A 15,207-nucleotide genomic window follows, 5' to 3' on the forward strand; every position below is an offset into this window, starting at 1 on the left:
TGGTTGAAGAGTCCTATGAACCCTCTCGATGATAACAGCGTCCGCCCTTTCAGTGCCTAGTATAGCTGCGAATATCTCTTTGGACACCTTTTTAAGGGATTCTGGTGCGAGCGACTCGGGAATGGCGCGGAGACGCACGTTTTTTCTCCGGCTCCTGTTCTCCTGGTCCTCTAGCGCCCGATAGATGGAATTGAGGTGTTGCTGTGTGTTCTCAAGTGTTTCAACCCTATGCCCTATATGTCTTACGTCGGATCTGAGTTCGGCCAATTCCTTGAGCAAGGGTTGTACAGTAGATTCCAGCAGAGATTTCATATAGGACCTGGAGAGAGGAGCCGAGTCCTCCGAGGTGGACCCGCAGTCTGAGTCACCCGGTCCTTCGTCAGAGTGATCATTAACCACAGAGGTCGCATCGCTACGGTCCTTTTGTTTGTCTGATGGCTGTGACATTCCCAATTTTTTTTTTAGGAATTTACCAAAATCTCCCTTAGGTGTGATAGACAGAGTTGTAGAGGTTTGCCGTTGAAGGCTTTTTGCCCGAATTTTATGATCTGTGCGAACCATCATAAGGCGGCTGATTACGTGCGATTATAGACACCACTTGGTTACATCAGAAAGTCAATATATCAGCATATTTATGTGGCTCTGGGCATAGTTGTGGAGTTTATAAACCCAAAAGTGTAGAAGTGTAGTAACCCAGTTCTTCCAGCAGGTAGAGCTCTCACTCCACAAATTGGTGGGTCCCAGCACTCAGGCGGAAAAGATGTGCATAAGAAAATCTGAAATGGTGCCGGTGCCTGTATATGTTCAAAGCACAATAAGAAGGTCTCAGCTCTTCCCTTCCATCAGTTTGTCACTACCACAGGGATGTGCACCTCCAGAAGTTGCTATCAGAATTTGTGTCTTATAGGAGTCGCAGACACTGTAGACTCACTGTCGCGCCGGCGGGTTATCCGATGGGGCGTAGGCGGTGCAGACTGGGCGGGAAGCTCCACTACGGATCCAGCCACGCCGCTCCAGGGTCCCCACTATGTCTTCTCCGGACCTCCTGGCCTTCACCGAGGTAAAAAACGACCCGGTGTCCCCACAAGGTGATAGAGAGGGGACACTGGAGGTTGCAGGAGCTGAAGTAGGGAAAAAGCCGGGTTTTTAAACACTTTTCGTGGCCTGAGAGCAGGAGCGAAGATCAGGCACGACCAGCCATACCAGAGCCCAGGCCACGCCCCCAAAAGGTGGCTACTTTGAAGAACCTAGAATATAAGACATATTTTCAATTGTTTCACACTTTTTTGTTAAGTATAGAATTCCACATGTGTTAATTCATAGTTTTGATGCCTTCAGTGTGAATGTACAATTTTCATAGTCATGAAAATACAGAAAAAAATTTAAATGAGAAGGTGTGTCCTAACTTTTGGTCTGTACTGTATTTATAACACTATGTAATAAACTATGTAAGTGGCAAAAAACAGTTTTCCACAAAAACATACTAAATAACATTTGTGCACTCTATGAATTTGTTCTAAGAAATAGAATTGCCTCCATCAAATCCTCCTTTATCAATTACCTCAAATCTGACCTAATAATTTTAAGGTTAGAGAACAACCTCTCTACACTAACTTGGGTTGGAGGCAAAGCCGTAACCAAATGGGCAACATCTCTAACAATTTCCGGGTATAAAGGAATTGCCTCATGCACAGTCAGTTTTGATGAATGGTTGAATTTTTCTATTTCTTTGAGAGCAAGTGAAGCATTTTGCTGAAATATGGTCAATCTGCTTGCTATAGGAGACGGAGTGAAATCTTTTTCCTTGCGGCAACGCTTTGCCTGCTCCATGTCATCCAAATACTTGTCAAAGTCACACTCCTCATCTGATGAGGATGAAGATATGGAAGCAGTAGCACTGTCAGGACCCAGGTCCTCTTGCGCCTGGCAGTCCTCCTGTAGGCCACTCATCCTAACTGCTACCTCAGTCAGAGCTTCTTTTCCTTTAGTAAGCTGTTGATCATCAAGCAGTATACGATGACTTGGGTCCACATAAACAGCTGCGAGAAAAATGTTATTTTTCAATAGCTGTGTCTCTCTCCGTTTCATTGAAGCAGAAATGCCATCTGCGATTAAACCTCCTCTTTGGGACTTTTAAATAGCAAGTTCTTCCACTCCCTTATGAAAATGCCAGGAGTTAAATCCTGAGCTTGTAATTTTTTAGTCACGGTAAATGGGTGATTAAGCAATTCCTTCAATTCAGCCACCTGTGTCCATTGACCTTCATTTAGGGTTACCTGAGGGTTCGCCATATCTATAAGAAACGGTTTTAGTTCAAGAAATTGCTCAATCATTAAATAAGTGCTGCCCACCGAGTGGCTTGATCGACAATTGCCCCTTTCCCAGCACGTCTCTTCAAGATGGAATCAATTTTAGGGGTTCTGGTGGCAATAACCAATTTCCTCATTTTTCCAATCAGATTTCCAGCATGTCCCTCTTGCAGACTATCTCTTATTGCCATGTGATGAATATGAAAGTGTTTTGAACCAGCTTCAACAAGATCATCTATTTATAAAGTATAATTTAGCTGTTCTTCTGTTGTAATATCTGTTTGTTCCTCAGTTACATGAACAGCACGGTGGCCTTCCATCTCAAACATACTGAATCCTAAATTTTCTTCTAGCTGTTGTTCATTACTCTCATTCATCAGTTTAATTGTACTTATCATGTTTGAAGCATTGTCCGTTACAATAGCAAGAACCTGTTCTCTTTTGAGTTCGTAATCTTGCAGAACTTTTTCCACTAAGGCCTGGAGAAACTGGCTGGTGTGATGAGCTTTATTCTATGTGCCACCGATGCAGAAATGCTCAGGATTTTTTCCTGAGCGTTTCTGCATCTCCCTGGCAGAAAAAAACGCATGCGGATTGTACATGCGTTTTCCTGCCAGGGACATGCGGAATTGAAGCGTTCTTCACTTGCATTTCCGCATGCGGGTTGACAAGCGCTTTCCAAGTGATTTTAGCATCACTTGGAAAGTGCTTGTCAACTTGGTCACACTATATAAATCTATGCAAACGGCATGGATTTATATACTGTGACCGAAAGAATGGTAAAAAAATAAAAAAATAAATATATGCTTCCCTCCGTTCTCCCTTGCCGGCAGCGGTACGCTGAAGGACCTGCCGACGTCAGCGTCGCGTGACCCGTCACATGACTATGACGTCAGCGCAGGTCCTTCATTCCATCGCGAACTGCCGGCATGCGAGGAGGAGCGCACTGCGGGCCGCCAGAAGGTAAGTATATATTTATTTTTTATTTTATTCTTTTTTTTTTTTACAGGTTCTATGGTACCCGGGTCCGGAGGAGAGTCTCCTCTCCTCCACATCTGGGTACCACCTGCACATTAGAACGCATGGAATGCGCATCTACATATACAGTGATGCGTAATCCATGCGTTCTAATGCAAGTCAATGGCGGCGAAAACGCAGCGTTCCGCAAAATAATTGGTAGTGCTGCGTTTTTTTTCCGCAATGATAATCCGCAGCGGAAATTTCCGCAGCATGTGCACAGCACATGCAGATTATCATTGGGGAACATGGCAGGCCTTCTACCATGCATTTCTTAAGCGTTTCTGCAGCGTTTTTGCCGCTGCAGAAACGCTTAAAAAACTCATCGTGGGCACACAGCCTTAGTATCTTTTACTGCCAGTGTGTTGGTAACAATTTCTTTGTTGTCACAAACATATCGAACATTGATGGCAAAATAGTTCACTCTGTGACGTGTGCAGGCATCCATTTTAAGAAACATGAAGCGTCTTTTTAAGATCTTCCTTTTGTTTAAGGGCTTCTTCAGTCACTAATTTTCTAATACTTTCTCTTTCCAGAGAAACACCAAGTTTGCGGGCCATTTCTCCATTAAGAGCTGTAAAAGCTGGTCGTGCAAATAATGATAATTGTACACCGTCCTTCACAACAAGCTGTATGAGCTGTCTTTTAAACATATCTGCCCCTCGCTGGCTGCGGCCATGATTCACACACAGCGTTTTTGCGGATCCGTTTTTTGCAGTAAAATGCAGTGTCTCTGGGCATCCCAGCAAAGTCAATGGGTTTCAAGATATGACATTCAGACACATCGTTTTGTGAGGATCCTTTTTTGGGCTCAAAAACAGATCCTCATAAAGAATGAGCATGTCAGTTTGTGCTGCGTTTTTCTAATCTGCTTTTGCTATTGAAAACATTATCTATGAGCTCAAAAACCTTTCAGGTGATGTGGTTTTTAAAAAGCTGATCTGCTTTTGCAGCTGAAAAATGTATCCTCAAAAAACGCAGCAAAAACGCTGTATGTGAATGTAGCCTTAGATCAGGAATAGAACAGCCATTTATAGGACATTTCATAACTTTCCCAAATTCCTATGAAAAAATATTCCCCACAAACTGCATTGAACTACTGTACCCAATTTATTATATATTTTAGGAGTCGGAGTCGGTCCGTTTTATACCGACTCCGACTCCACCAAAATGAGCACCGACTCAACAGCCCTGATTTAAACAATTTTTCTGATTTACCCTTCAAGGATGGATATGGACAAGAACAAAATGGCGGAGAGGCTATTACAACTCACCCTAGAGATCCTCTTCCAGCTTACTGGACAGGTGAGAGAGTCTGATGTTACATTACATCATTCTTATCTATGGGAATAACAGATGGACAGAACTGCAGGTGAGGACTCTGGAAATGTCTGTAGTGAGATTTATTCATGTGTCTCTCCATAACCAGGATTACACAGTAGTGAAGAAGACCTCTAGTGAATGCTGTCAGGCCCCTGTGTCTGAGGGATGGGGAAGACCCCTGAGTCCAATCATCTGGCCTCCATCTTACCCCCTGATACATGAGGACATCAATGAGCAGAAGATCCTAGAACTTTCCTACAAGATGATTGAGCTGCTGACTGGAGAGGTGACACTGCTGGAAATGCTGGGACATTATACAGTAACTCTATGAAGGGAACAGGGGGATGACGGTATCATTGTATGTGTCAGGTTCCTATAAGGCATCAGGATGTCACCGTCTATTTCTCCATGGAGGAGTGGGAGTATTTAGAAGGACACAAAGATCTGTACAAGGACATCATAATGGAGGTTCCCCAGCCCCTCACATCACCAGGTAATAGACAGGACTAAATACACATGGCCTATAATTATCTGTATGTAAAGAATCAATTCAGTCCCTGTATGTGTTTCCTCCAGTTCTATCCAGTAAGAGGACAACACCAGAGAGATGTCCCCTTCCTCTTCTTCCACAGGACTGTAAACAAGAAGATCCCAATGTTCCTCAGAATCATCAGGTAGATGCAGCTTTACAGCTTTCCAACTATGTATGTCATCACCCACCTTTCCAACTATGTGGGAAATCTTACCTCTTCTGTTCACTAACTCGCTGTTTGTAAGCGGACCCTGTATGACCCCTGCTCACCACTTTTCTTTATGACCAGCCTGTTTTTAGTTTGCCTGTATTTTACACCCTGCATCTGGCTCTATTTGTAATTATCTAATAAAGATGGGTCAGAGGCCTCTTGCCTCTAGCTTAACACCTGAATGCATTACTAGCATATATAGTGAGTAGTGTATAGTCTGCCAGTGTGTATCAGACAAGTGTGATGAACTGAATTAGACCTGAATTGAACCTGAAGGGAACTGAAAGAAACTGTATACCCAAGCAAAGTAAACAATGTTTCTGATTGTGCAGTTACTTCATTCGGCAGTTAGTCACGGCAGAAGTCAGGTAACTACACTTATACACTTTTTTAACTATGTACTTAAAGGGAATCTGTCACCACTTTGGAGTTATCAGACCTCTACTATGGGCATACAGGGTATAGAAAAGTAAATCTATACATACCTGTATGGCCCATGTTAGAGGTCTGAATGCAGAGAAATGTAGTTTTATCTCCTTGGTTTTTCACAGGCTTAGCGTCCCCTGGACGCCAAGCTATCCCCACTGATCTGCTCATTATTCCACCAATTCCCTGCCTATGTCCACATTTACCATATCCTCCCCTCCCCGCAAGTCACAGGTCCCTGTGACGTGCGCTTTTTTCCCTCACCTCCCGGCGCATGCACAAAGCGCGGCTCACGAGAAGTGCGCTTTGTGTCCTCCCGGGCCCATTTGGCTGAGCACAGTGCCACAGTGCTCTATTGCGCAGGCGCCATGGGCCATACAGGTATGTATAGATTTACTTTTCTATACCCTGTATGCTCATAGTAGAGGTCTGATAACTCCAAAGTGGTGACAGATTCCCTTTAAAAGAGAGTAAACAGTAACGGTAAATAATGTTCTGATTGTTTTCATTCTCTCCCCTATAATCCTCCACTTTCTACTAACCCCCCTAATCCCTACACCTAGTAATGAACTGTTTATCTCTCCCTCAATCTTCCCCATCCATCTCACCTCCTTCTCAGAACCATTCCTCAACATTCAATCCTGTGTCTCCAAACGCAGGCAGCCACCTCATGCCCTCTCCTGCTCCCACCTGCAAACACTTTCTCTGTTCCTCCTCACTGTCGGCGACATCTTTCCAAATCCTGGTCCTCCTCACCACATCCTTACAGTCATTTCCACCTCCTATCCACAATCTATCACAAACTCTCGCAACCCTTCTAACCTTATAACCATCCGCTCAGCCCCGGTTTCCCCAGTCCCACTAACAGGTGCTCTATGGAACGCCCCCTCCGTCTGCAACGAACTTTCCTACATCCATGATATTTTCATTACTAACAAACTTTCCTTCCTCTGCATCATCGAAACCTGGCTCACCCCCTTTGACACAGCCTCTCCAGCGTCACTTTCGTACAATAGATTCCACCTTTCCCACACCCCCCACCCCAGCAGCAAGCATGGTGGAGGGGTAGGTTTTCTCCTGTCAGATAACTGTTTCTTCACCCAAATCCCACTGCCACCCTCCGATACACTCTGTGAGCATCTACTCCCCCTCCAACCTCCAGCTGGCTGTCATTTACAGCCCCCCAGGTTTAGCCACCACCTTCTTCGACCACTTCACCACCTGGCTACTTCAATTCCTTTTCACTAACATCCTCACTATCATCATGGACGACTCCAACATCCCCATTGACACCTCCCTCTCAGCTGTCTCTAAGCTTCTATCTCTCACTTCTTCCTTCGGCTTTGCTCAATGCTCAGTGATCTTCCGCAGCCATTCACAAAGATGGCCACACACTGGACCTCATCTTCACCCGCCCCTGTTCCCTATCTAACCTCTCTAACTCACCTCTCTCTCTTTCTGACCACAACCTACTTACATTCTCTACCCTCTCCTCTCCAGGTCCACAATCTCCATTCCACAAACTTGCACACCCTCGCAGAAATCTTAAACACCTTGACCTACACTCAGTCTCTGAATCCCTTCTCCCTCTTACAGACATTTGGTCTCTACATGACGCAGATGTTGCTGCCGCTTTATATTACACAACAGCTGCAGCTCTTAATTTGGTCGCCCCCCTCAGACATACCAAAGCTCGCACAATCAACAGGCAACCCTGGCACACCAACCTGACTAAAGAACGGAGACAGGCTTCCAGGGTTGCCGAGTGAAGATGGAAAAAGTCCCACTCCAACAAGAACTTCATCGCATTCAAACAGTCCCTCATTACTTTCAAGTCCACACTCACTGCAGCAAAACAAACATATTTCTCATCTGTCATATCCTCCCTGTCTCACAACCCTAAACAGCTATTCAACGCTTTCAATTCTCTCCTCCTGCACCTCCTCTCCTCTCTCATCTCAGCCAAAGATTTTGCCTCATTCTTCAAACAGAAGATTGACACCATCAGAAAAATCTTTTGCCTAAAGTCCCTACAAACCCTTCTCGTATCTACTCAACCCTCCTCCTCCAAAACCAGCTTCTCCACCATTATGGAAGATCAGCTTTCCTCTTTACTCTTCAAATAACACCTCACCACCTGTGAGCTTGACCCAATCCCGTTCCACCTCATCCCTAACCTTACCATAGTCTTCATCCCAACCCTAACCCACCTCTTCAACTTGTCACTAACAACTGGTATCTTCCCCTCATGCTTCAATAACCCCATCCTCATCCTCAAAAAACCCTCCCTTAACCCATCCTCTCTGACTAGCTATCGCCCCATATCACTTCTCTCCTATGCCTCAAAACTACTGGAACAACACGTCCATTTTGAACTGTTCTCCCACCTCTCCTCCTTCTCTCTCTTTGATCACTTACAATCTGGCTTCTGACTGCACCATTCCACAGAAACTGCCATGACTAAAATCACCGACTTACTAACCGCCAAATACAAGTGGCACTACTCTGTCCTCCTGCTAGATCTGTCATCTGCCTTCGACACAGTGGATCATTCCCTCTTAGTACAGACTCTCTCATCTCTCGGCATCACAAACTTGGCCCTATCTTGGATCTACTCATACCTAACAGACAGGACATTCAATGTCTACCACTCACACACCACCTCCTCATCTCGCTTCCTAACTGTCGGTGTCCCCCAAGATTCAGTCGTAGGGCCCTTGCTCTTCTCCATTTACACCTTCAGCCTGGGACAGGTCATAGACTCTCAGTATCACCTCTATGCTGATGACACACAGATCTACCTCTCTGGACCTGATATCACCTCCTTGTTAACCAGAATCCCACAATGTCTGTCCACTATTTCATCCTTCTTCTCTGCTGGAATTCTAAAACTTAACATGTATAAATCCGAATTCATCATCTTTCCACCATCTCACTCAACCCCCCCATCTGACCTATCTATCAAAGTCAATGGTCGTCCACTCTCCCCAGTCCCACAAACTTGCTGCCTCGGGGTAACCTTGGACCCTAATCTCTCCTTCAAACCACATATCCAAGCCCTTTCCACTTCCTGCTGACTCCAAATATCTCCCAGAATCGCACATTCTTCGAACACGAATCTGCAAAAACACTAGTGCATGCCCTCATCATCTCCCACCTCGACTACTGCAACCTCCTGCTCTGTGGCCTCCCTTCTAACACTCTCGCACCCCTCCAATCTATCTTAAACTCTGCTGCCCAACTAATCCACCTGTCCCCCCTGTGGGGTTTCTACTCACTTGGGTGCGTCTGGAGGCAAACAGGAAGCGTTTTCATTTAAATGTCCATGTCCGTTTATTGCTTCATAAACCGATCAAAACAAAAGGAAAACAAACAGCCTTTAGTGCAGACAAAACAAAGTAAATAGTCCTTTTGGCAAAGTCTCTAGGTAGCCCGTCCTGAGGGCACTCAGACTGGATAGCTTAAAGTACACGGGCTCTGTCTGAAGACAACAACACACAGGAGACCTTCTCCCTCCAAACAAAGTCCTCCATTTTAACTGGTTAACCACACCCAGAGATGAGATATGTGGGTAACAAGACCCGCCCGTCTCTTAAGCTGCCCATAAAACCTGGACCCGGATGCACTAACAATCCTCTTAGTGTTTACGACGTGCACTAGAGCAACATTCCAGGATTACATCACAGAGGTCAACCATCTCTGTGATACATACCTCCCATCGACTATGTGTCCATGAGCTATCTTACACCCCGCTATTCCCCAGCCTCTCCTCATTGTCAATCCCTTCACTAGCTCCCCATTGCCCAGAGACTCCAGTTCAAAACCTTAACCATGGCATACAAAGCTATCCACAACCTGTCTCCTCCATACATCTGTGACCTAGTCTCCTGGTACTTACCTGCGCGCAACCTCCGATTGTCACAAGATCTCCTTCTCTACTCCCCTTTTATCTCCCCTTCCCACAATCGCATGCAAGATTTCTCCCGTGTATCCCCCCTACTCTGGAACTCTCTACCCCAACATATCATACTCTCGCCTACCTTGAAAACCTTCAAAAGGAACCTGAAGACCCACCTCTTCCGACAAGCTTACAACCTGCACTAACCCTCGCTCCACCATACCGCTGCACGACCAGCTCTACCCTCACCTCCTGTATCCTCACCCATCCCTTGTAGACTGTGAGCCCTCGCGGGCAGGGTCTTCTCTCTTCCTGTACCAGTCGCCGTCGCGTTTTTGTTCAACATTATTGTAATAGTTTTTGCTATGTATACCCCCTTTTTCACATGTGAAGCGCCATCGAATAAATGGCTCTATAATATAATAATAATAGATAGAGAGAAGGTGTCCTGAGCTCTCCCCTATAATGTGCAGACAGCTGTGAAGGTCTTGTGTTCAGTCTTGTTTTATTCGCCAGTATTATATGTTTTATACTTGTGTAATGAGAGTGGTGGAGATGGTAGGATTAGAGCTGATCATAGATGTGACTTCTCCATCTATCTGTCATATTTACAATATTTGTTTCAGGATGAAGATCTGATCCATATTACTACTACGGAGACAAATGTGAGGGGTGATGAGTGGTGTAACGAGGAGATAACTACAGATAACCAGCCAGGTGAGTAGTAACCCCTAAGTGCAGAGAAGTCACAGATTCTTCTCAGTCATCAGCTTTCACTGTTTTATCTGTGGTGTAGTCCGGACATATCACAATCATATGATCACCATTCTACTGTAATATCCCTACATGTTCATCCACCTGAAGCTTTTCAAATGAATTTGATCATTGAAAGTCCTTCTATAAAGCTTACAACCTGGAAATTAGAAGATGCTGATATTTACCTGCCCAGATCTTTAAACAACAAAGCTAAATGCCAGCGTACGTAGAATGTGCTGACAAGTTAGAATGTCAGTTGAAAAAAATATAATAGGTGTCAAGGATACACAGCCGGTGGTCACACAGAACCCACCACTTTGTCAAGGGAAAGCATCTCCGCTGTCTTCAATCGTCATGACAATTACGCAATTGGCTGACGAGCAACTATTACAATAATTGGGGAACTAATAGTGAGCATGTTGTACAGTGGGTACGGAAAGTATTCAGACCCCTTTAAATTTTTCACTCTTTGTTTCATTGCAGCCATTTGGTAAATTCTAAAAAGTTCATTTTTTTCCTCATTAAAGTACACATCTTGACTGAAAAAAACTGAAATTTAGAAATGTTTGCAAATTTCTTAAAAAAGAAAAACTGAAATATCACATGGTCATAAGTATTCAGACCCTTTGCTCAGACACTCATATTTAAGTCACATGCTGTCCATTTCCTTGTGATTCTCCTAGAGGTGGTTCTACTCCTTCATTGGAGTCCAGCTGTGTTTAATTATACTGATAAGACTTGATTTGGAAAGGCACACACCTGTCTATATAAGACCTCACAGCTCACAGTGCATGTCAGACCAAATGAGAATCATGAGCTCAAAGGAACTGCCCAAGGAGCTCAAAGACAGAATTGTGGCACGGCACAGATCTGGCCAAGGTTACAAAAGAATTTCTGCATTACTCAAGGTTCCTAAGAGCACAGTGGCCTCCATAATCCTTAAATGGAAGAAGTTTGGGACCACCAGAAGTCTTCCTAGACCTGGCCGTCCAGCCAAACTGAGCAATTGTGGGATAAGAGCCTTGGTGAGAGAGGTAAAGAAGAACCCCAAGATCACTGTGGCTGAGCTCCAGAGTAGGGAGTAGGGAGATGGGAGAAAGTTCCACAAAGTCAACTATCACTGCAGCCCTCCACCATTCGGGCCTTTATGGCAGAGTGGCCCGACGGAAGCCTCCCCCAGTGCAAGACATATGAAAGCCCGCATAGAGTTTGCTCAAGCACACATGAAGGACTCCCAGACTATGATAAATAAGATTCTCTGGTCTGATGAGACGAAGATAGAACTTTTTGGTGATCATTCTAAGCGGTATGTGTGGAGAAAACCAGGCACTGCTCATCACCTGCCCAATACAATACCAACAGTGAAACATGGTGGTGGCAGCATCATGCTATGGGGGAGTTTTTCAGCTGCAGGGACAGGACGACTGATTGCAATTGAAGGAAACATGAATGCCACCAAGTACAGAGATATCCTGGATGAAAACCTCTTCCAGAGTGCTCTGGACCTCAGACTTGGCCGAAGGTTCACCTTCCAACAGGACAATGACCCTAAGCACACAGCTAAAATAACAAAGGAGTGGCTTCAGAACAACTCTGTGACCATTCTTGACTGGCCCAGCCAGAGCCCTGACATAAACCCAATCGAGTATCTCTGGAGAGACCTGAAAATGGCTGTCCACCAACGTTCACCATCCAACCTGACGGAACTGTAGAGGATCTGCAAGGAAAAATGGCAGAGGATTCCCAAATCCAGGTGTGAAAAACTCATGGCTTTACTAGGTCAAGAGGGTGCTTCTACTCAATACTGAGCAAGGGGTCTGAATACTTATGACTATGTGATATTTCAGTTTTTCTTTTTTAATAAATTTGCAACCATTTCTACATTTCTGTTTTTTTTTCAGTCAAGATGGGGTGCAGAGTGTACATTAATGAGAAGAAAAAAATAACTTTTTAGAATTTACCAAATGGCTGCAATGACACAAAGAGTGAAAAATTTAAAGGGGTCTGAATACTTTCCGTACCCACTGTATATAAACCTTCGATTCCAACACATGGACTTTATGTATATATTCCCCCTACTGTCACTGCCAGCTCCGCAATAACAAAAATAACCACTATCTGCCACCACCAATCGTTTATGCAGGCTGATTAGACACCCGTTACAGGTAGCATATGGCGTCAGGGGTGCGGTTTACAGAGCAAGAGGAACAGAGCTATTAAATTTTATCTTTAATCCAGAAATATAGGCAGTGTTTATAAAATATATACAAGATAATACAAAATGGGAACAAAACTATACGATATATACAATTACATTAAAGAATAGGGATAACAAAAGAAACTTACTAAACCTGGTCACAAAAGTGCGGTTGGCCACAGTTTTGTGCCCCTCAGAAAAGGACACCGCTGAAGAGAGGCTACATGGAGTGTAGAGTTACTCTGCTGCCTCATTATAGTGAATGAATGAATCCCTCAGGGGTTTCATCTGAATCACGTCATTCAGAGATTTAGACGGAAACCTTGATGTAAGTGCTCAGAGTAAAGCGCCGGATAAATGTGATCAAAAATATTTTGTAAAATGTTCCCAATTAAAGCTTCAACTCAGTTCACAAAATAAACAAGTCCCCACTCATGTCCATAATCTGTCAATGGAACTATAGGGGGCTACCACGTTACTGGTAGCACAAATGCTCTTGAGAAGGGCTGTGGCGCCTTGTCCCCAAAAAGAAATCCAGCTAATTCTGTGCTCCCAAATGCCCCTCTCCCTTCTGAGCCCCAGTGTACCTAAACCACATTTAGCGTACACGTTTGACATTTCTGTAGCAATGAGAGCCCACTTAGTGTACGGAGTGCGTGTCTCCAGAAGCACAAGTTGGGCAAAATATATTTGTACTACATTGTATGGGCACTAAAACCTAAGGAAATGAGCTGGAATATAAGTTGATATGCATGCAGTGTGCAGGCGCATGTGCACACTGGCCAATAAACAGACAAAACATAAGATAAAAACAAAGTGAGCAAATACCCTGCAGTAAATAAATAAATAGCACTAGTGCATGAAAATAACATAGGGTTCTTGGTTAACATAATTTTGATCAGAAATACGTAGAAGTCATCCCACCACGTTACAGGGATCCTCATTCTGGACGGTCCTAACCTCTAGTATTAAAACATTACCATATGTTAAGTGACTTAAATGTGAATAAGAGCCAAGCAGGACTGAGACCCTGACTAATGGACACCCAGCAGTGGGGTCCTATAATCTCAGCGCTGGTCGGCCCCTATTCACATTGCCATCAATTGACATATGGTAAGGTTTTAATACTAAAGGTTAAGACCATCCCGAATAGGGTCACTGTCACTTAGTGGGATGGCTTTTACATTTTTTTAATCAAAATTATGTTAACCAAGAACCCTATGTTACTTTCATGCACTATTGCTATTCATTTATTTACTTCAGGGTATTTGTTTTTATCTTAGGTTTTGAATGTATGGCATTGCAGTGTACCGGGCACTACAACATACTAGTCACTACAATGGCAGATTTGCAATTTTCACTCAGCAACATCCTCTTCTGTTTGTTTCTGGAAAACACCCAAGGAGTCAAAATCGTCACTGTAGATATATTCCCAGAGGGGTATCATTTCCAAAGTGGGGTCACTTGAGGGGGGATTCTGCTCTTCTGGCATTTAGAGGCTCTGTATATGGAGTTCTCAATCTATTCTACGATAATTTAATCTCTGAGAGTCAAATAGCGCTCCTGTTCTCCAGAGTCTCGCTGTGTAGCTAAGCAGTACTGTACAACCACATATGGGGTATTGCCACGTTCAGCAGAATTTTAGTGCCATTTTTACCCATTTCCCCATGTGAAAATGTAAAATCTAGGGTTAAAGCAAAAATTTTGTGGTAAAAATGTAAGTATTTTTTCTTCCCAGCCCAATGGTGTAAAATTCTGTGTCACACCTGTCTTGTCAATATGCTCGCAGCACCCCTAGTTACATTTCTTGAGAGGTGTAGTTTGGAAAATGCGGTCATTTGTGGGGATTTTGGCTGTGCTGTTTTGGCACCTCAGTGGCTCTTCAAATGTGACATGGCATCAGCAATTTATTCCCGCCAAAATTGCGCTCCAGAATTTAATTGGCGCTCCTTCCCTTCCGTGCCCTGCTGCGCGCCCAAACTCTAATTTTCCTCCACATATGGGGTATCTGCATATTTACAAGGGTAAATATCCTGTTACCCTTGTGAAAAGGAGACATTTGGCACTAAGGCAACATTTTTGCAGGAAAAATGTATTTTTCATTTTCAAGGTTATAATATTTTGTGAAGCACCTAGGGGTTAAAAGTGCTCACCACACCTCTAGATAAATTCCTTGAGGGTTGTAGTTTCCAAAATGGGGTCACTTGCGGGGAGTTTCCACTGTTTAGGCACATCAGGTGCTCTGTAAGCGCGGCATGGCATCCACTATCTATTCCAGCCATTTTTGAGCTCCAAAAATTGAATGGTGCTCCTATCAGTGTACTCAGGAGAAATTGCACAAAAAATTGTACTGTCCTTTTTCTCCTGTAACAATTTTGAAAATGCAAAATTTGAGGCTATAGCAATATTTTTGTGGGAAAAAGTAAAATTTTCATTTTTTCCTACCACTTTGCTTAATAAACTTCTTGAATGTGGTTTTGAGGACTTTGGGGAGGGGTGTAGTTTTTAAACTGGTGTCACTTTTGGGTATTTTCTGTC

At 44.0% G+C, this 15,207-nt stretch overlaps 1 protein-coding gene across 2 annotated transcripts in view; it reads left to right on the forward strand.

Moving 5' to 3' along the window:
* LOC141271841 (uncharacterized) overlaps positions 1-15,207 on the forward strand; it is a 78,621-nt gene that overhangs the window by 48,673 nt on the left and 14,741 nt on the right. For both annotated transcript variants that reach the window (XM_073682028.1, XM_073682027.1), the window contains exons 2-6: positions 4,553-4,631; positions 4,756-4,935; positions 5,019-5,142; positions 5,226-5,323; positions 10,343-10,433. In XM_073682028.1, coding sequence (XP_073538129.1) covers positions 4,554-4,631; positions 4,756-4,935; positions 5,019-5,142; positions 5,226-5,323; positions 10,343-10,433 — 571 coding nt within the window. In that variant the 5' untranslated portion in view covers position 4,553. The remainder of the gene's footprint in view (positions 1-4,552; positions 4,632-4,755; positions 4,936-5,018; positions 5,143-5,225; positions 5,324-10,342; positions 10,434-15,207) is intronic.

Source organism: Phyllobates terribilis, unplaced genomic scaffold (assembly GCF_046119375.1).
Source record: "Phyllobates terribilis strain yellow unplaced genomic scaffold, ASM4611937v1 Scaffold_5__5_contigs__length_657084704, whole genome shotgun sequence".
Classification (NCBI taxonomy): Eukaryota; Metazoa; Chordata; class Amphibia; order Anura; family Dendrobatidae; genus Phyllobates; species Phyllobates terribilis.